The following is an 18,961-nucleotide window of genomic DNA, read 5'->3' on the forward strand; positions in this document are numbered from 1 at the left end:
CCGAACGAGTCGACGGTGCGGCTGGGGCATAGCTGACAGTCCACTCGACAATCTGTGCAGAGAGCCCGGCAGACACGAGGCGTGTGTCCCGAGACCCAGACCATCGACTCGACGCTCATGTTGTCGCCGCCCGGCAGTCTCTACGCCAAAAAGCCAAAAGCCAACAACCAATTTCACCATTCGCAATCCAGCGTGAGCCACCAAACGCCAAGCCCAAACAAAGCGAGAGAGAGAGAGAGAGAGAGAGTGAGAGAGATGGACTCGTGTGTCATAGGAGCTCCAATGCGGATCGATCCTCTCATCACATTGAAAAGCAACGACAGGGCGAGCACTTTTTATGCATGTCCATGGTATGAGTGTGTGTGAATGTATGTGTGTGTGTGGTTGGTTGGTTGGTTGGTTGGTTGGAGTGAGCTTTGACCAGCACAGTGGTCAGCTTGGTTGCATTGGACGGACCACATGGACCTCTCTCTCTCTCGCTCTCTCCGATCCCGCTTTCCGTCGGTCTCAGAGACTTACGCGCTCCAGGTGCCAGCCGTTGGCCACGTTCCAGATCTCAATGTCGCCGTCTGCGCGCGCCACGGCGAGCAGCTGGCCGGACGGACTGAACGCGAGCCCGTGCACTGCCTGTGGCGCGTACTCAAAGAAGCGGCAGCGATGCACTTCCATTGGGAAAAGAAAAGCAAAGGAAAGAAAAGGAACAAAAGGACTGCTGAGCAACTCTGAGACAAAAAAAAATAAATAAATGAGGGAGCAAAAAAGAAATAGTACAGCATGAGCGATGGAACAGAGAAAGAGAGAGAGAGAGCGGGAGAGAGAGAACGGGATTGCAGCCAGCTCACCGGCAAAACCGTCATCTAATGCACAGTACTGCATCAAGCATCAAGCATCACGTATGCAAGTACAAGGAACACCCCTCCCCCTTCTTCCCTTTTCAGATTCCAGCCAAAAAGCTCAATGTTGCGCCAAACGCTGGATTTCCACTCAAAATCCACTGGCTTGAGCTTCTCGTTTGGACCAATGCAAAATTCAACAACAGGATTATGCTTTGAATTAAATCGCAGTCTCAGTCTCAGTCTCAGTCTCTATTTCGACCGACGATTTTGCCAAACCAGTCGGCTGACTCAGTACTATTCACTCTTTTCAAGCAAAAAAGCACTCTTTCTCTCTCTCTCTCGTTACCCTCCATCATCCATGAAGCGGTTATTCCAGCGGGAGAACAGCGAGTACCGGCGACTGCGCACGCATGACGGCGTTGAGGACGCAGCGTCGTTCGGCTTTGGCGAGGATGTCGAGCAGCCGCTCCTGATGCACGCCACCCCCGGCAGCCAGTTTGGCAACAGCAGCAACAGCAGCAGCAGCAACAACAACAACAGCAGCACCAGCAGCAGCAACAACAACAGAGACGACGGCAAGCGCGGATTGCTGTCAAAGTTTGGCGGCTCGTCCGACGGCGCGTCCTCGCCCTCGCCCCAGTCCCAGTACCGCGACGGCACCGAGTCGTCTGCCTTCCTGTCGAGCTCCATGTCTGGCTCTGGCTCTGGTGGTGTCTCGTCCGGCGGTCACGGTGGTCTCGGCGGGCTCGGTGGCACCGGCTCGTCCAGTCACGAGCACCATCACCACCACCACTCGAGCAGCGCCGTGCTCAAGCCACCGCTCGACGACGCCTCGGCATCGGTCAGCGCGTCGTACTTTAACCTCGCCAACACCATCCTCGGCTCGGGTGTTCTCGCGCTCCCGTCAGCCATCCGCATGTGCGGCGTCGTCCTCGGGCCGCTCCTCATCTTCCTCGGTAAGGCAACCCCACTCACGCGCTCTGCACTCTGCTTTAGGGAGAAGGGTTTGTATTATGATGCATTGTGCTGCATTGAATTCCGGTTCCGAAGGCTGGTCATCGTCGTCGTCGCGTCCTTCCATCAATAATGCTGCATCGCATTGCATTTCTCGTTCAGAACGCCCGTCATCGTCGCTCATGAAACTGAGCATGGCTGAAGCGCGTGGCCAAAGTGCATCCGTGTCCACTCAATTCAAGTTGTGGAATAATTTCACAGGGGCTGGGGTGGGGTGGCAACGGCTGAAGAAGAGTCAGGCTCTCTCAGACCTCTGCTATTATTTTTTTTTCTCAGACCTCGAGGGGGCGGGGCTGCTTTTGCAGCTTCCTTCGGTGGAGCTTGGACAATATTGTACATGTCTTGTTTCGTTTTTTTTTTTCTCTAATGCTCGAATACCTGCAAACCTAGGCGCAATCGCTTCAAGCTTTGGACTTCAGCTGCTGGTCGAGTGCGCAAGACGCACCGGACAGGTCAATGCGTCGTACTTTACGGTCGCCAAGCACACCTACCCCAAGGTTTGTAATGCATCGTGGAGCACTCGAAGCGGGGGAGTGGCATTTTGCTCTTGGACAAGCTGCTTACAAGTTCACCTGCAATCGTTATCATAGGCTTCCAAGCTAATCGATTTGGCAGTCGCTCTCAAGTGTTATGGCGTGGCTATCTCGTACCTGATTGTCGTCGGTGACTTGCTCGTGGCTGCCATGGTGAGTTGTCTCGTCAAAACGCCTGCTCGTCCAAAAAAAAAAACAAAAAACCTACCCTCACACAATGATTTTGTTTGCCTTTTTCCTCACCCTCACTCACTTCCTTGTTTCTTTCTGTCGCCAGCTTTCCTTGTTCGATGTCAGCTCCGACAGCGTGGTGGCTGATCGCCGCTTTTGGATTGGAATGGCCATGCTCATCGAGCTTCCACTCTCCATCCAAAAGCATCTCAATTCCCTGCGTTGGGCAAGTGTTGCCGCCCTGGCGACGGTCATCTACCTCACTGGTCTTGTGTGCGGCAATTACTTTGCTTCTGGCGTGGATGCCAGTGCCGATGCGTTTGAGCTCGAATACTGGCGTTCCGATGTCGATGTCATTACAGCGCTCCCAATCATCGTTTTTGCCTTTACCTGCCACCAGAATGTACGTATCGAACGTGATTCGATTCTTGTCGTGCTGTGTTGTGTCAGCTGCAGAGTTTTGCTCCCCGTTATCCCGTCTTCCTCATCTCACTTGATTTCATCGCCGTTAGATTTTTACGATATATGGCGAACTCCGAAATCCAACCGCGGAACGCATTCACAAGGTGATCAACTTGGCCATCAGCTCCTGCTTGTTCATCTACTTTACCGTTGGCATTTGTGGCTACCTCACCTTCCGATTGATAACGCGATCCAACATCATTCTCAACTGTACGGTGCTCTTGTTGCCTTCATCATGTCTGCTCGTCGTATCATCATTTGCTGATCTTTTTGAGCAATGATTTCTGTTGGTAGATACTCGAGATGAGCTACAAATCTGGGCCAATATTTGTCGCTTGGCTGTCGCTGTGCTGGCCCTCTTCTCGTACCCTCTGCAAGTCCACCCTTGCCGCACGAGCATTGAAAACCTGCTGTTCGCCAGCAGTCCCCTTCACAACGCCGACCGTCGTCGTGTCATTGAGACTCTGGTGTTGTGCTTGACGACCTTCCTCATTGCGTTTTTCGTTTCCGATCTCGATATTGGTAACCTACGGCTGCCTGCCTCTGTCTTTTTTAAAAGGGGAGAGGCGGGGGAGAGGCGACGGGCGGCTTCAAGATTCGTGGTCGAATGATGGAAGACAAAAACATTTGTGCTCACCACTGTGACTTTTTGTCGCGCTTTTTTTTTTTTTTTTTTTTTTTTACCTGCAGTTCTTGGCTTTGTCGGAGCAACCGGCTCTACCACTCTGTGCTATCTCTTGCCCGGCCTGTTTTATCTCAAGCTTGAGGCCAATGCCTCGAAATGGCACTGGAGGCGCATCGGAGCTCTGATTCTGGCCGTTGTCGGCGTTATTATGATTTTTGTCGCAAACACGGTCACCATCATGAAAGCGGTCGACCCGGACTCGCTTCCGAATGAGCCGGCAATTCCAAACTATTCGACATCTTCGTCTTTCGAGGCGTCTACTTCGTTCACTCCTGCGACATCGACGATCGACGTTTCGTCAACCATTTTTGGCAGCACTGCGACCTCAAGCTCGACAACGTCGACCATCCTTTCGTCCGGAACGCCCTCCGCCCTGGATACGTCAACCGTGCTTTCGTCCGCAACGCCCTCCGCCCTGGATACGTCAACCGTGCTTTCGTCCGGAACACCATCCGTGACGCTCGATTCAAGTGCGACGCTGGATGTTAGCACCACTGCGACAGACCTGTTGACATCCAGTGCCTTGGGCACTGATACTAGCGCTCTCGCGTCAGAAAGTGCTACATCTGTTATCGACACTCTGCTTTCAATCTTTACAAGCACAGACGCTCCTCAGTCCACGGCTTGAGTTTGAGCAAGTCTTGTGTTTGGTTGTTTGGTGTCTTTGTGTTTTTTTGTGTGGTTGTTGTTGTTTTGCATGATAGTGGCTAGCCACGTAATTAATCCATTAATGCACTGTTCAGTACCAAGCAGACAACCGAAAAAAAAAAAAGCAAGAATGTAGCAGGAGCAGAGTCCCACTACATCACCGACGACCTTCGTCAACACAACACGCACGGCCTAGACAATCCCCTCACAAACACCGCTGCAAAATGGGAATGACCTGGTCAAACGCTGGACGCTTTTCCGGACTTTCTTGCCAGCAGATGGAAATCAGCTGCTGGAAATGTCGTGGCACCGACTCTGGAATGACCGGGCGAAGCTGCTCCAGAGCAACCTTCATGCCGATTTGCATGGCATTCATGTTGTCGTAGACGAGGCGTCGGGCAAAAATTTCGTACATGACAATGGCGAAGCTGTACATGTCAGCCTTTTTGCGATCTGTGCTTTCAGCCTTGAGAACTTGAAATGCGCAAAGTGTAACCAAAAAAATAAAAGCACAAAAGTCAGTGTTGATGCAGGTACCGCGTCTGAGGCGCACAGCAACATTCGTGACCGTTACCTTCTGGCGCAATCCAATGCGGCTTGAAAAGTTGCAACCGCTTTTCGAACGTGCGGCGGAATTCAGAGTCTGCGACGTTCACACGAGCAACGTTCTCCTTGTCAATCTGCATTGACCACAAGCGAGTTGCAGTGAGTGTTGGAGCCAAACCAGCGCGCGCTCTCTCTTGTTCCCACACCCCTAAAAGAGAGGGGACATGGGAACCAGTCGAATGCCACGGCACACAGATCAGCAAAACAGGTCAACATACAAAAATAGAATGACTGGTCAGGTCAAAGTAGGGCATGCCGGGAGGAGTTAGGCCGTGCAGGTAGTTCAGGGCATTCGCAATGCCCAGGGCCCACTGAACCTGGGTCTGCGTATCAATAGACTTGGAAGTATCGTGCACCTGCTTGTAGAGCGATCCATCGGGCAGGAACTCGGAGACAAGGCCGAGATGGGGCGCAAAGGCCACGTAACCGAGCAGCGGCAAAAGATTCTCGTGGTTGAGTCCGCGCAATACCTGAGCCTCGGCAAAGAAATCGTTAAGTTGCAGCTTGGTGACGTTCTGATCGTGGAAGGTTTTGAGGACAAGCTCGTGCTTGGTGTTCCACCTGACACGAGCAACCTCGCCGAGATGGCCTTGGCCGAGCGAGCTGGGCTGCTCCAACAGGCGCCAGTCAAACTCGAACTTGGCGGGACCGAGTGCCGACAAGACCTGCTTGCTCGTCGATACGACCACCTTGGTGACCTTGAATGGAATCGGGTCGAGGGTTTGCCCCGCGGACATGGCGAGCGATTTCATCGCGTCTCCCAGCTGCTTTCCAGCTCGTGTGAGTGGCGTCTCGCCGTACTTGTTGCTCTGTGCGACAAGAGCTCCGCGCTCCACGAGCAACTGCGTGACAAAAAAACAAACACCGAGGCAAAAATCAGCGGACAGCGCAGGATAAGGCGAAAAAACAAAAACCCAGTAATTTCGCTCAGTTCACTCACCACCGCAAGGTCGTTGAAGCGCCAAAATGTCGCATAATGCAACGGTGTGTTTCCATGCTTGTTGGGCACGTTGACATTTGGCTGGCACGCCAGCAGCTGCCCGATCAAAGACAAAGGACGAAAAGCAAGCCAAAAAAAAAAAATGTTCAGCAACGACTCGTACGACTCTCCTCTCCTTCTCCAGCCCTCCGTCTTCCCAGTCCCTGATCTCATGGCCTGTACCATCTGAACCACATCGAGGTGGCCTTCGGCAATGGCGTAGTGAAGCGGAGTGTCGCCAATCTCGTTGACCGCATTCACGTTCGCCTTCTTGGCAATCAGCGCGGCCACAGTGGCGACTCGATGCTTGCGCACTGCCCAGTGCAGCAGCGTAAAGTTATGCACGTCTCTGTTTGTCGTGATACAAGTTCAACAAGCAAAGTGAGCAAAACAAAAAAGCCAGTCAAAGGGAAGATTTAATCTAAAAAAAAAAAAAAAAAAAAGCATAACAGATTCTGTTGTACTGCGTTTTTGGCTGAGAGTGGAAGAGAGATGGAGAGAGACAGAGCGAAAAAGCCCTTGTTTGAAGCAAGTGTGTGCGTTTCAATAAGAGAGGAGAATGAGGAAGTTGTCGCTGCACTGCCCTGATCAAAAAAAGCAAAAAAAAAAAAAAAAAAAGTTGCCATTTCTCGCTTTTTTTTTTGTTTTTTTTTTTTTTTTTTGTATTGTGCTTCTCGTTGTCGCTTTGCTTCCGTTCGAGTGACAGCATTTTCGTTTGTGAGGATGTGTAGGATTGGACAGCGACAAATCAACCCCCCCCCCTCCACCCAAACGAGAGAGCAAGAGAGAGAGACGGGAGCGACAGGCTTACAGAATGTCGACATTGCCATTCGAGTACGATTCAATCCATTTGAGGACTTTGGCTTCCTCGCCATTGATGATTTCGTCGTGCGGCTCGATGGTTGCCATTTTCTGCAGTTGATCAGAAGAAGGAAAAAAAAAAAAACGAAATAGAAAATAAAGAATGAACGAAGCAGGAAAAGGCAGGAAATTGAAAAATCTTCGAAAAAATCTTGGGCCATGCATTGAGATTGTGCTCGACAGCGATCTGGCAGCGGCTTGACTGGAACATTGCTCGTGAATGCACCATGGCAATCTGTAGACGCTCGAGTAAACCCTTATGGAGACATAGACAAAAGGTAGGTCAGTCTCATTGAACAAAAACCGAACCGAGCACGATGGCCGATATCGATGACTTTGAGGTTCCACGAGGTGCGCTCCGCATCAAGGGCGGAGCAATTGGCGGCGTCAAGAAGTAAGCAATCAAAGAAAGCTGAGACCATCCGAATGCAGAGTGGCTCGCGCTATGCCATGCGATACGAAACTTAGCGAGCTGCGAGTATCTCACGTCGCACGCTCGCCCCTGTCCCCGCGGCCTCCCGCTTCCTTTTTCTCCCCCACTGACAGAGCCAAGAGCAAGAAGCCAGCCCCATCCGAAAGCACAAACACACAAGCGCAAGGCGTAGTCAGCTCCGTGCTCGCCGAACTGGCAGAGGGCAGCACGCCCGACGACGCTGCTTCGTCCACCCAAGCTGCACCAAAGGCCGACTTGCGAACGCCTGCTCAAAAGAAGGCTGATGCTTTGCGAGAGCGAAGGGTAAGGCGTCTGTTGCTCCAGTGCAGAGCGAGTGTGTGTGTGTCTGACTGACCCTCGTTCTCCAATGGTTTCGCTTCTTCTGCTCAACCCCTGCCTGCTGCTCCAGGAAGCCGAGCGCATTCTTAAACAAGCCTCGGTCAGTCACAAGGATCGCATTGCTGAATTCAACAAAAAGCTGGACGAGCAATCCGAGCATTACGATGTGCCCAAAATCAGTTGGACAAAGTAGCTCGTCCTTTCCAAGTTCGTGTCTTCGCTTGCACTTTTGTCGCTTGTTTTTCCGCCCCCTAGCTTTTGTTAATTTCATTTCTATTTCCCCCCCCCCCTCCATTCATTACTCGTCCAATTTTGTACATCCACATGTCTGGGGTTTTTTGCGCGTGCATTGTCCGATCGTTAAGGAAACCGTTTCTTTTGAGCTTTTGGTTTTTTTGTTTTTTTGAAACTTCGCTTCCCTGCCGTTTTCCCTTCTCTCCACTGAAAATACGTTCCATTAACAACAACCCCCCCCCCCGTAATAAATTGTCTGTTTTTCTGTTACAAATGCTCGTGTATTTGATTCATGGCTCCCTGTGTCCTATTGTGACCTTGTCTCATTCTTCCGTTTCGCGCTACAACGCGGCAAAAGAAAAAAAAAAGCAAGTAAAACGCTCGACTTTTTTCTTTTTTTTTTTCCAAGGCTCGCTAATATGGTGAAGCGTGCTGCTTGCGAAGGGGAGGGGTGCATCAACGGCAGCAAGTGCAGGCAACGTTCTTGTGGGGCGGGTGGCTCTGCGCGGAGAGTACAGGGCGCAGAGCGCAGAGCCTTGAGCGGTGGGAGTCACGAAAAGCGCCAAAGGCGTTTGTTTCGTGTGGCTTTTTCGGGCTCAGTTTCGCGCCAACGCCGCAGCCGCTGCCACTCCTTGCCGCGCCCCGTCTGCCGTCGACCTACCCGTATGGCAGCTCTGTCACACGCGGTGGGCGGCCAGGGGGACCGACGGCGGCGACGAGCAGGCGGCGTTTTGCTGGCGCGCCTGTGCTGCAAGTTGCGAGAATGGGCGATTGAGACATGAAACAGATACTGCAGTATTGAAACGGCGCTTGAATTTTCTTACATCGTTCCGCATACGAAATTGTTAGCCAGCATTTGACAAAAAAAAAACCAAAACACGACATCAACCCCCTCAACGCTGCTCGAGCTGTGCGCTGCCGCACTGCTGCCCCTCATGCTGACCTTGCATCCCGCATCGCGATGGGCTCGCTCTGTGGCATTGAAAACTGCGGCCCCCCTGGGCCTCTGGGCGGAGGCTCGAGAAGTGGGGTTTCACAGCGTTTCGTTTTTTTTTTTTCGTTTTTTTTTTGAATTTTTTTTTTTTTGAAAAACTCGTTTTTTTTTTTTTGGGACTTTGGAAGCTTTGCCCAATGGTGATGCTGTGAAGTGAGTGCCATGTCGGGTGTGTACGCTGGGTGTAGGATTTGTTCTGAACTGACTGGCACTCCTTGTGACAAGCTGAGAGGAAGACGTTCGTCAATGCATCCAAAACAAAAAAAAAACAAAAAAAAAAAAAAAACGGTTTGTCTTGGCAGTTGGACTTTTTGGCTTTGGATTTGGCTTTGAGAGTTTTTTTTTTCCTTTTCTTTTCTTTGATTTTTTTTTCTGCCAATTTTTTTTTTTTTTTTTTCCCTTCTTGTTTCAGTTTTTCGTTTCAAAACCCCATTTCTGTTGACCTTCCCGTCCAACCTTTCCCCGTTAATTCCTGAAACGGAGGACGTGGTCGTGTTTCGCTCCAATCGATACCGTCTCTAATTTGCGCATGTTGTGAAATTCATTTTTATGTCTCGAAGCGCAGGCGCTAACAATTGAATTTGATTTTCTGGTGTTTTTATTTGGTTTCGCAGATTTCCCCATTTCCCCCCCCCCCCCACCTTCTCGCATTCGGAAGTTGGACTCTGTCTTGACGCCTTGAATCTGCTGTGCCCAATTCGCTGTTGAGACTCTTCCGCAACCCCTTGTCTCGCAAATTCTATTTTCGGTCGAGTTCCCTCGGGATCAGCCTCCCAAGCCACATACATCTTTTGAACAAATTTCGTTTTGCCCGTCATTCGCACTTGGCTCAACTGCGTTTCGTGAGATAATTACCCGCTCTACTATACCTGGTGCGCATCTCAAGCCCTCGACCACAACCAACTGCCCGCCACTCGGCCACTCGGCAAAATCACACCTCGCAAGATGACTGCCGTTGTTGCCGTTTCACCGAGCCTCTCCGCGTCCGATCCAGACGAACCACACTTTGACCATCGCGAGCACAGCGGAAGAGACACGGACGATGCTCGGTCTGGTCGGACGCCACACCGAACATCCTCGGCCCATCGCCAGGGCCACAACGAGGGCGAGGCGCCAAGTAGTGCCGGGCGCTCATCCAAGAAACCCAGCACTTCGTCCAAGCGAGCACCAGCCTCCTCCTCCTCTTCAGCCGCACAAGAACCACCAATGCCAAGCCAACAACAACAACAACCACCACAACCACCACCAGGCGACATGATGATGGCACCTGCGTTCCGCTACCCCATGTACCCGCCATTCATGCCGATGAATATGATGCAGATGCCACAACCTGGCCCGCCAATGATGATGTCATACGCCACCTCGCCGCGCGGCATGCCAAACATGGGGCCGTCAGTGGTTGGACAGTCGCCCTCGTCATCGACAAATAGCGAAGCAGGGTCTGTGCGGCCGCGCCCACGGAACTCTGCCAATGCCATCGCAACCAACTTGTTTGGAGCGCCAGCCAGCGCACGAAAAGGGCGGCCGGAGCAAAGCGACGCCGAGGACGCCGCGTCGAGCGACCCCCGCGCGCCCAGCAGCACTATTGACTATGGCGAGGACGACGAGCTTGAGCTGGAGGATGACGCGCTGCCTGGAGACGAGGAAGAAGGCGAATTGAACAATCTTAGCAACATGGCGCCCGTTTCCGCCAAGATGGTCCGCGACAAGCTCACAACCCTCCAAGCCATCATCACCGAGCGCATCAAAGACATCCAAGTGAACACTGTCTATGAGATTCTCAACTGGATTGGCTATCCCGTGCAAGTCATGTTTTCCAACATTCACTCGGCGAACGGCGAATTCTACATGTCGACGCGTTCGATTGGTGAATTCGTCCTGCACCTGCTCCATGCTTCCATGCCCGTCAAAACGAACGTCACGACAACCATCGTGCGAAAGTTCAAGTCCCTCGACCAGAACGTGTCCGACTATGGCCTCTTGGTCAAGACGGTTGGCCAAAAGCCCGAAAAGGTCTACATGGTGCAGAAGATTCCAATCGGCTCCCACGACCTGCCCCAAACGCCACAGCGTGGGCGAGGCTCTCACACCAACTCTCGCGGCACGACCTTCTACTGGCCCGTCGCGTACATTCCCCGCATTATGCTTTCGCTCGTGGCCACTATCAACCGTTCGCGAGCATTCAAAGACATCCAGCCCTTGTCCACCGGCGAGACGGAAGTTGTTGCCAGGACAAGCACACCCTCGAAGAGTTCAAGTTCCAACTCGGCAGCCGCTGGACGGACGAAAGGGCAGACCACCCCGATCAAGAACGCCAACGTCCTATCGGTCAACAAGGGGAGCGTCGCTGTGATCAAGTCTGCAGCTGCGGGCAAAAGTTCGTCCTCCGCCAAGTCACCAGCTTCAAAGTCGCAACAGTCCTCTTCTCGCCCGCCCCCAATGTCGCCTCTATCTGCCGGCGGCCCGCCGTATCCGGGCATGATGCCGCAGATGATGATGCCGATGGGACCTGGCATGCCCCAAATGATGATGGGTCCGATGGGAATGCACATGGGCATGATGGGCGTCCCAGTGATGGGCGGCATGGTCCCCATGGTGATGGCTCAGCAGCAGCAAGCAGCAATGCAAGCTATGGGCCAGCACTACCCACCAGCGCCACACCAGATGCAGCAGCAGCAGCAACACCAAACACATCCGCAACAGCAACACTCAAGTGCTCAGCAGCAGCAGCGGTCTAGGCAACAAACGCAAGCGGGAGGCCGCTCCTCGGTCAAGGAGCCCTCTGCCGCGTCTCAACATGAATCGCAAGGGCAATCAGAGACTCGCGATCCCTTGGCTGCCAGCGATGAAGATGTTGCCTCCGTGCAGGACGAGTCCGAGCACCATGATGACGACCAGGACTGGCATGGCGAGCAGGACAAGGACGGCGAGGGTGATGATTATGCCGAAAGGGCACCGTCGCCTGCCTCCCTGTTAGCTCATGTCGCCGTGAATGCCATGTCAAACACAACTCCCCCGTCATCGGCTGCCAAGCGTTTCGCCGGCCAAGCCGAAGGCGAGCCTGAGGGCTCGCGGCCTGCCAAGCGGTTTGCTCTGGACCGCGCTGCTGGTGGCCCCGAAGACGAGAACGATCGCACGTTGCTGGCCAAGCTCGGCGAAGAAGAGGAGCATTCGGAACGAGTGGGCTCCATCTTTCAAGAGGCTGCAGGCCATCGCGAGTCCTCCATGGCACAGAGCGTGCGTGGTGATGACGATGTGAGCAGTGACTACTCGTCCAATCCGGCTCGCGCAAAGCGACACCGGAACGAGACGAGCGAGGAAACGGCCAACCGTCAACTTCTCGAAGAGGCCGAGGGGACCATGAGCGACCCTGACTCTGAGCTGTTTGATGAATCATCCATCACGCAAGCGCGAGCGTTGCGGCACACGATTCGCGAAAAGAAGCAGCGGCTGAATGAGTTGCAGCAAGCGCAACGCGCGTGCCAGAAGCGCCTGCTCGACCTCGAGAACGAAATGAAGGAGCAGCACGTCAACATCACCGGCCTTGTCTTTGAAATTGCCGAGTCCAAGGTGGAGTTGCACAAGCTCCGTGCCGACAACAAATCGCCCGCCGAGCTCGAAAATGACGACGACGAGGAAGAAGAGACGGATGCTCCGGTTGAACTCCCTGACGTTGATGCCCAATGAAAGGGAGGGGTTGTTCACTCGTGGCTCTGTTTACTTTCAATCTCGCGTTTTCTTTTTCACTTGTGTGGCTTGCTTTCGTTCTCGTCACAAACCCCAGTTATGATCTCCAAAACCTTGCTTTTCTGTTTGTCGAGCGAGACTTTATCTTATCTTGTCGTTCTTAATTTTTTTGCTCTGTCCCATGTATTTTTTTTTGGGTGTGTGTGTGTGTGTCTTGTATTATTTGTGTGCCATGGATGTTGTTGAAGTTGAGGGTGCGGGACTCTTTGTGTTGCCTGTTGAGATGTAACGACCAGCATCGCCCAATACATTGTATTTAATCTTCCATTCAAATCAATCCATCTCAATTTTCCATCCATCTAGATCTAAAACAAATCCAAAAAGAAAGCTGCCACGCAGTCAGAAAAAAAACAACCATGGTCAAGGGGGACGAGACCAAGAGCAAGCGTCCAGCGCCTGCTGCCGAGCAGGAGGAGTTTGAAGAGACGCCGCTGCGCACTGCCATCTGGACGTACTTGGGCTATGCCATCCTGATTCTCTTTGGCCACTTCCGCGACTTTCTGCGCGACTGGGGCATCGAGAAGACCAAGTTCAAGCGCGAGACGGGCATGCAGGTACAAAACAGACAGACAGTTAGCGAACTGTTGGATGAAAAGCGCTTCTTTTTTTTTTTTTTTTTTTTTTTGTTTGATTCAGTCGTCCTGCACTCACTGCTGCGGTGGGCTGAGCGGTGAGACGGGATGTAGATCAGTTGTGCAGCCAAGTCCGCTTCCGCGTTGCTCCTCTTTGCTTTCCTTCCCTTTTGCTGCAACCACAGTGTTTTGGAGAGCGAAGCGGTCCTTTTATTTTATTTTATTTTATTTTTTTATTTTATTTTATTTTTTATTTTATTTCATTTTATTTTTTCATCGTTTTTTATTTTTTCAATCTCATCGCGTTTCGTGGCTCGGCTCGGGTGAAGGGCAACTAGCGTTCAACTCGCTCCCTGTGGATGAAAATGCATGTGGATTTCGGCGGACTTGCTTTGTGGACGCAATCCCCCCCCCCTCCAAAGAAGAAAGCAATCGGCATCGTTTTGGGATTCAGAAAAAAAAAAAAAAAAAAAAAAAAAAAAAAAAAACAGCCACGTCGACCACTTCCATCCCAATGCAAAATCCCAATGCAAATCCCAGTGTGCAAACTCCAATCATCGCACGTCCGAGATGGAGGTCGCATGACCACACTTCACTTTGTCAAATCGTTGTTTGTCTGACTTCTGAATTGCTTTATTGGCTTTGTTTGATCTTGGATTGATTTGGATTTTTTGGTTTTAGGGCTTTGTTCCGCTGTTTGCCGATTTCGAGGCCTTCTACACGCGAAACCTGTACATGCGCATCCGCGATTGCTGGAACCGCCCGATTAGCTCGGTGCCTGGAAGCCACTTTGACGTGCTTGAGCGCGCGACCGACGACTACAACTGGAACTTCCGCATGACGGGCCGCAAGATCCCGCTGCTCAATCTGGGCTCGTACAACTACCTGGGCTTTGCGCAAAACGAGGGACCCTGCGCTGACGCTGCCGCCCAGGCAATCCGCGAGTATGGCGTTGCTTCCGCCTCGTCCCGCACCGAGCTCGGCACCTCCGAGCTCCACGTCAAGCTGGAGAAGCTCGTCGCCGAGTTTCTCGGCAAGGAGGACGCTGTGGTGGTCGGCATGGGCTTTGCCACCAACTCGACCATCATCCCCATTCTGTGCGGCAAGGGCTCGCTCGTGATTAGCGACGAACTCAACCACGCCTCGCTCGTGCTCGGCTGCCGTCTCTCCGGAGCGTCCATCCAAGTGTTCAAGCACAACGACATTGAAGCGCTCGAGCGCCTGCTCAAGCGAGCTGTCGTCGAAGGCCAGCCCCGCACCCATCGCCCCTGGAAGAAGATTGTTATTGTTGTCGAAGGCATTTACTCGATGGAGGGCAGCATTTTCCGACTTCCCGAGTTGATTGCTCTGAAGAAGAAGTATAAGGTATGGTGGGGGGGGAGTTTTCCAGGTTGTGCATGTTCCTGCTCGTGCGACTGGTGCTGATACGTTTGTTTGTTTTTGTTTTTCGTTTTGTTTGCTTGTTTGTTTGTTTGTTTGTTTGTTTGTTCTCTCCTTGTGCTAGGCTTATCTTTGGCTCGACGAGGCTCACAGCGTTGGCGCTCTGGGAGCTCACGGCCGTGGTGTGACCGAGTTCCACAACGTGGATCCTGCAGACGTCGACATTATGATGGGCACGTTTACAAAGTCGTTTGGCTCGGCGGGAGGTTACTGCGCGGGATCGAAGGAGATTATCAACCACATGCGCACGCACGCCCACAGCTCATTCCACGCCACGTCCATGTCAGCACCAGTCGCGCAGCAAATCATCAGCTCCATGACTGTGATTATGGGCCGCGACGGCACTGACGACGGCCAACGCCGCATTGCGCAGCTGGCCGACAATGCGCGCTTCTTCCGCACAGAGCTCAAGAAGATGGGCTTTATTGTCTACGGCAATGATGCCTCCCCGATCGTGCCCTTGATGATTTTCCAAGCCTCGAAGATTGCGTATGTTTGTTGAAAGTTTTCAGGGGGGCGGAGGGTATCATATGTCGATCGTCATTCGGTGCATCTGACGTTGATGGTGCTTGAATTTGCTTGGTGTGTGTCTGTTTTCGTGTTCATTTGCAGTGCATTCTCACGAGAGTGCCTCAAGCGTGGTGTTGGCATTGTCGTTGTGGGTTTCCCAGCGACGCCAATCATCACCTCTCGCGCACGGTTCTGCCTCTCTGCTTCTCACACTCGCGAGGATCTCGAGAAGGCCCTGGCGGTCATTAGCGAGGTTGGCAATCTGCTGGGCATGAAGGTGTCGCAGAAGACTCCCAGCCGAGACTACGTTCTCCGTCGCTGAACACGCTCAACGGGCCAATGTCGGGCCAACGAAAACAGCTCGACTGCCTTTTTTGTTCTTTCTTGCATTCATCTCCCTCCTTTAACTCTTTCACTCTTTCCGCTCTTCCGATCTTCCTCTGCTTCCGTTTTTTTTGTGCCTGCTGTCCACTTGTACTTGTTTCCGTTTTCCAGAAAATGTACAACTTGTTTTGATTCCACCCCCGTATGTATTCAAAGCCGTGTGTTCTTTCCATTTCTGGAGGCCTGTCTGGTACATGGACATGCTCGACCTTGAATTCTTTTCGTGTCACACTGCATTCCGGGGCAAAAGCTGTGCCCAAATGCTCGTTTTCGCCCCTCTTTGCCAAAGCACTCTTCCGCCGCCATTCTCTTTTCGTCCTTGTGAGTTGTTCATAACAGGGGGTCGGGGGAGTCGGGATTTAGCTGAAATCACCCCTTCCAATAGCAACATTTTTTTTTGAAACTTTTTTTTTCATTCTTTTTAGCGAGTTCATTCTTACATTTTTTTTTTTTTTTTTTTTTTTTTTTTTGTTTGCTCGTCGTTTGGCATGGGTTCGGACGACCACGAAAGCCCGCTTCGCTCTGCGGCACTCGAAGTGCTTGAGGCGCTGAAGGAAAACCAGGCGCCGATGGACGAGGCGTTGAAGGCCGCGTACCGATACGCGACGTCGCTCAAGCAGACCCTGGCGCTGTCTGCGGCATTCCTCGACTCGATGCAGGCCATCGCTGACGCTGCGCAGCGAACCAAAGGGCAGACGCCGCGGATTGGCGCGTCGCTGACCGAGCTGATCAACGCGCAGCGCCGTGTCGAGGCCAAGCGCAACGCATCGTGCTCGCTCATCACGACCGCCTTCATCATGCCCGTGCGCGAGCGGATGGGCAACGACCTCAAGCAGTTTGGCGTCCTCGAGAAGGAGTACGAGGCCATGACCCGCAAGGCCAAGTCCACCCTCAAGAAGGCCGCCGTCAACTCGGTCCGCATGACCAAGAAGGTCAAATCCGGCAAGGACGCCTCCACTGCCCTCGACTCGGCCATGCGCGAGGTCTCCAAGGCAGAGAAGCTCTTTGACGATGAGCAGCGCAAGACTGTAAGGGCGCAAAAAAAAAAAAAAAAAAAAAAAGTTGACTGTTGTATTTCAATACTCAGCAATGAGGGGGAATGGGGGGGGGACTGGGGGACTGTTTTTGCTTTGCGTCGAGTATGGGCTGCTTCTGGGCATCGCAACGTGGTTGGACGCGGAAGGGGGCGACGGCAGAGGGTTGAGATCTGGAAGCAAGCCCTTTTTATTATTATTATTATTATTTATTTTTTTTTTGAACTTTGCTTTTTGACTTTGGCATGGTGAAACCGCAACGCGAACTGTGGCTTTCGTGGGCGAACTGCTGCAGTGGCTCTCCGCGGGTGGTGTGGTCATGGTCGTGAATGCACAGACAAGGTGTCGCTTGGCCTGGGTGTCGACGACATCCAAAAAAACGTGCAGATGTGGACGAAAGTGAAATTCGGGCGTGAAAATTCAAAAAAAAAAAAAAAAAAAAGCCAAAACAACGTTTCGTTTCACTCTTTCACTCGCGCTCCGGTCGCGGGTCGGTCGATGGTGGGTTTATGGAGGTGGGGGGAGCTGCCTCGCTGCGACGTAAGGTCTGCCAGACGTTGCATGTTCGCAAACCCCTCCCCCCTCCTTTGCTTTGGCCTGCGCTTTCCCGCCCGTTGCCGTTCCATTCACATGGCCGGTTTGTTGTTATCTCAAATTGATGCTTTATTTTTTTTTTTTTCCTATCCACCGTTGGTTTTTTTTTTCTTTCTCTTTCTCCTTTGCTCCTCCCCCCCCCCAAGGGCATCCTGTATGTGTGTGTGCGCGCGCGCGTTCCTGCGACGCTCATCTTGCAGTGATGATGGATGGCCACACTCCTCGTTGCGACTGTTTATTTTGTTTTTGTTTTTGTTTTGGGTTTTGGTTATTTTTGTCCTTTTGATTTTCAGCCAATCGCTCTGCTCGGGATCCGAAGCGGCAGATATCTGGCGTTTTTGACTCACTCACGGCGGGAAGAGATTGCGGGGTGGGATGTGGCGAAGAGAGATGCTGTTTCGTTTGATGAAACTGAAAATATCAAAAACCACTTCAAAACAACAAAGAGACACAGTTTTGAGCCACAGTTGTGGATTGAACTCGGCACTGCTACTGCTACTGTTACTACTGCTACAACTGCTACTACTGCTACTACTGCTACCTCTACTGTTTGCGTTTTGCGTCAACGTGCCAACTCACAACCTGCATGCCTTTCTGTGTGCCTGCACCAACACCCCAACAGCTGAAAGAGTTCTTGACGGAAGAACGAAAGCGCTTCTGCTTCCTCGTCTCGTCGTACAGCGCGATCGTCAGCTCAGAGTACGATGAACACTACGAAGGCATTGCCATCGACCCCAAGATGCGCGTCTGCCTGGAACAGGCACTTTATCCCGACACGCTGCCAGAGGACTCGCTCAAGTACGTCGAAAGCATCCAGTCGATGAAGTCAGGCGCGTCCGAAACCAACCTCGCGAGCGCGTCTGGCGGCAGCGGCGCGTCGTCCCTCCACTCGATTCCGGAGGCTACGGCGGCAGCGGCATCCAGCTCGAGTGCCATGCCCCCTCCGCCCGCAGCGGCCACTCTGGACAAGAAGAAGCGCATGTCGTTCATCCGTAAGAAGGACGACTCGGAGAAGGCTGACAAGAAGGCCGCCGAGAAGGCAGAAAAGGAGCGTGAGAAGGCTGAGAAGGAGCGGGAGAAGGCAGAGAAGGAAGCCGCCAAAAAGGGCCTCGCCTCCACCTCCACTTCTTCGTCCTCCTCTTCTGCACCCCCGCCTCCACCACCTCCATCTGCCGGTGGCGCCCCGCCTCCCCCGCCACCGCCTTCTGCTGGCGGTGCCCCGCCTCCGCCGCCGCCGCCGCCGTCCGGTGGTGCATCGATGCCTCCGCCGCCCCCACCACCAGCCGCAGGTGGAGCGATGCCCCCTCCGCCGCCTCCCCCGTCCATGGGCGGAGGCATGCCACCGCCACCACCACCGCCGGCAGCTGTCAAAGCGGCTGGACCACCACCACCGCCGCCACCGCCGCCGCCGCCGGCAGACGACGACGATCTGCCTGACGCGTCCAACAACCCGATGCTCGCTGCCTTGCAAAAGAAAAAGCTGAAGGCTGCCTCCACGAACGACCGATCCGGCCCGCAGCTGTAACTTAATTAGTTTGTGTTTTTTTTTTTTCTTCTTCTTCTTTTGTTCTCCTTGTTCTCCGTTCCGCGCAATGCTGCCAGGCTCGTGAGCAGTCAACGCGAATCTCGGTGCAACCCACCCATGTGCTCGCCGTGTCGTGTCTTGTGGATTGGGATCCGTTTGTATTGAATTTGTCAAAGGTTTGATATTTGATTTTTTGTATACTTTTTTTGCGTTTTTTTTTTTTCCTCCTCCCCCCCCCCAAATGCCCACTCTCTGAGTGGTGTGCTCAATAAACAAGCATTCGTCTCACCCTCCTCGGACTACAGTATCAGGCACCGTATTTCTCAGCGAGCTTAGCTTCCAGTCCCCTTTTTGTTATCG

General features: G+C 52.8%; 6 protein-coding genes across 6 annotated transcripts; 5 read left to right on the top strand and 1 right to left on the bottom strand.

Annotated features, from left to right (window-relative positions):
• Nucleotides 1-1,194: 1,194 nt before the first annotated feature.
• On the top strand, nt 1,195-4,451 carry CAOG_01365 (hypothetical protein; the record flags this gene model as incomplete). Its single annotated transcript, XM_004349835.2, has 7 exons — nt 1,195-1,792; nt 2,241-2,347; nt 2,441-2,536; nt 2,661-2,957; nt 3,067-3,226; nt 3,707-3,870; nt 4,017-4,451. The coding sequence occupies 7 exons, from the start codon at nt 1,195-1,197 to the stop codon at nt 4,188-4,190; spliced, it is 1,596 nt and encodes a 531-aa protein (XP_004349885.1). The 3' UTR covers nt 4,191-4,451.
• Nucleotides 4,382-6,881, bottom strand: CAOG_01366 (hypothetical protein). Its single transcript, XM_004349836.2, has 6 exons — nt 6,746-6,881; nt 6,118-6,283; nt 5,896-5,991; nt 5,174-5,797; nt 4,924-5,029; nt 4,382-4,823 (listed from the first exon to the last, which is right to left on the bottom strand). The coding sequence occupies exons 1-6, from the start codon at nt 6,841-6,843 to the stop codon at nt 4,555-4,557; spliced, it is 1,359 nt and encodes a 452-aa protein (XP_004349886.1). The 5' UTR covers nt 6,844-6,881; the 3' UTR covers nt 4,382-4,554.
• Nucleotides 6,882-7,112: 231 nt separating this feature from the next.
• Nucleotides 7,113-8,576, top strand: CAOG_01367 (hypothetical protein; the record flags this gene model as incomplete). The annotated part of the gene is made up of 4 exons (XM_004349837.1): nt 7,113-7,189; nt 7,342-7,531; nt 7,638-7,756; nt 8,402-8,576. 4 exons carry the CDS (start codon nt 7,113-7,115, stop codon nt 8,574-8,576), a joined length of 561 nt encoding a protein of 186 aa, XP_004349887.1.
• Nucleotides 8,140-12,809, top strand: CAOG_01368 (hypothetical protein). Its single transcript, XM_004349838.2, has 2 exons — nt 8,140-8,169; nt 9,410-12,809. The coding sequence occupies exon 2, from the start codon at nt 9,741-9,743 to the stop codon at nt 12,480-12,482; it is 2,742 nt and encodes a 913-aa protein (XP_004349888.1). The 5' UTR covers nt 8,140-8,169; nt 9,410-9,740; the 3' UTR covers nt 12,483-12,809.
• Nucleotides 12,810-12,883: 74 nt separating this feature from the next.
• On the top strand, nt 12,884-15,585 carry CAOG_01369 (serine palmitoyltransferase). The gene is made up of 4 exons (XM_004349839.2): nt 12,884-13,096; nt 13,796-14,479; nt 14,619-15,043; nt 15,167-15,585. The coding sequence occupies exons 1-4, from the start codon at nt 12,899-12,901 to the stop codon at nt 15,384-15,386; spliced, it is 1,527 nt and encodes a 508-aa protein (XP_004349889.1). The 5' UTR covers nt 12,884-12,898; the 3' UTR covers nt 15,387-15,585.
• A 308-nt stretch (nt 15,586-15,893) lies between these two features.
• CAOG_01370 (hypothetical protein) lies at nt 15,894-18,889 on the top strand. The gene is made up of 2 exons (XM_004349840.2): nt 15,894-16,476; nt 17,699-18,889. Exons 1-2 carry the CDS (start codon nt 15,937-15,939, stop codon nt 18,599-18,601), a joined length of 1,443 nt encoding a protein of 480 aa, XP_004349890.2. The 5' UTR covers nt 15,894-15,936; the 3' UTR covers nt 18,602-18,889.
• The last annotated feature ends 72 nt before the right edge of the window (nt 18,890-18,961 follow it).

The sequence above is a fragment of the Capsaspora owczarzaki genome (assembly GCF_000151315.2).
Source record: "Capsaspora owczarzaki ATCC 30864 unplaced genomic scaffold supercont2.2, whole genome shotgun sequence".
Taxonomy (NCBI): Eukaryota; class Filasterea; order Ministeriida; family Capsasporidae; genus Capsaspora; species Capsaspora owczarzaki.

Excerpts from the sequence above, each read along its gene's own strand:
- CAOG_01366 (XM_004349836.2), bottom strand. The coding sequence starts at position 6,843 with ATGGCAACCATCGAGCCGCACGACGAAATCATCAATGGCGAGGAAGCC. Across the intron at positions 6,284-6,745 it reads AATGGCAATGTCGACATTCT|AGACGTGCATAACTTTACGC; the intron begins GTAAGCCTGTCG and ends CACGACAAACAG. Across the intron at positions 5,798-5,895 it reads GCTTCAACGACCTTGCGGTG|TTGCTCGTGGAGCGCGGAGC; the intron begins GTGAGTGAACTG and ends TTTGTCACGCAG.
- CAOG_01370 (XM_004349840.2), top strand. The coding sequence starts at position 15,937 with ATGGGTTCGGACGACCACGAAAGCCCGCTTCGCTCTGCGGCACTCGAA. Across the intron at positions 16,477-17,698 it reads ACGATGAGCAGCGCAAGACT|CTGAAAGAGTTCTTGACGGA; the intron begins GTAAGGGCGCAA and ends ACACCCCAACAG.
- CAOG_01369 (XM_004349839.2), top strand. The coding sequence starts at position 12,899 with ATGGTCAAGGGGGACGAGACCAAGAGCAAGCGTCCAGCGCCTGCTGCC. Across the intron at positions 13,097-13,795 it reads AGCGCGAGACGGGCATGCAG|GGCTTTGTTCCGCTGTTTGC; the intron begins GTACAAAACAGA and ends TTTTGGTTTTAG. Across the intron at positions 14,480-14,618 it reads CTCTGAAGAAGAAGTATAAG|GCTTATCTTTGGCTCGACGA; the intron begins GTATGGTGGGGG and ends TCCTTGTGCTAG.
- CAOG_01368 (XM_004349838.2), top strand. The coding sequence starts at position 9,741 with ATGACTGCCGTTGTTGCCGTTTCACCGAGCCTCTCCGCGTCCGATCCA.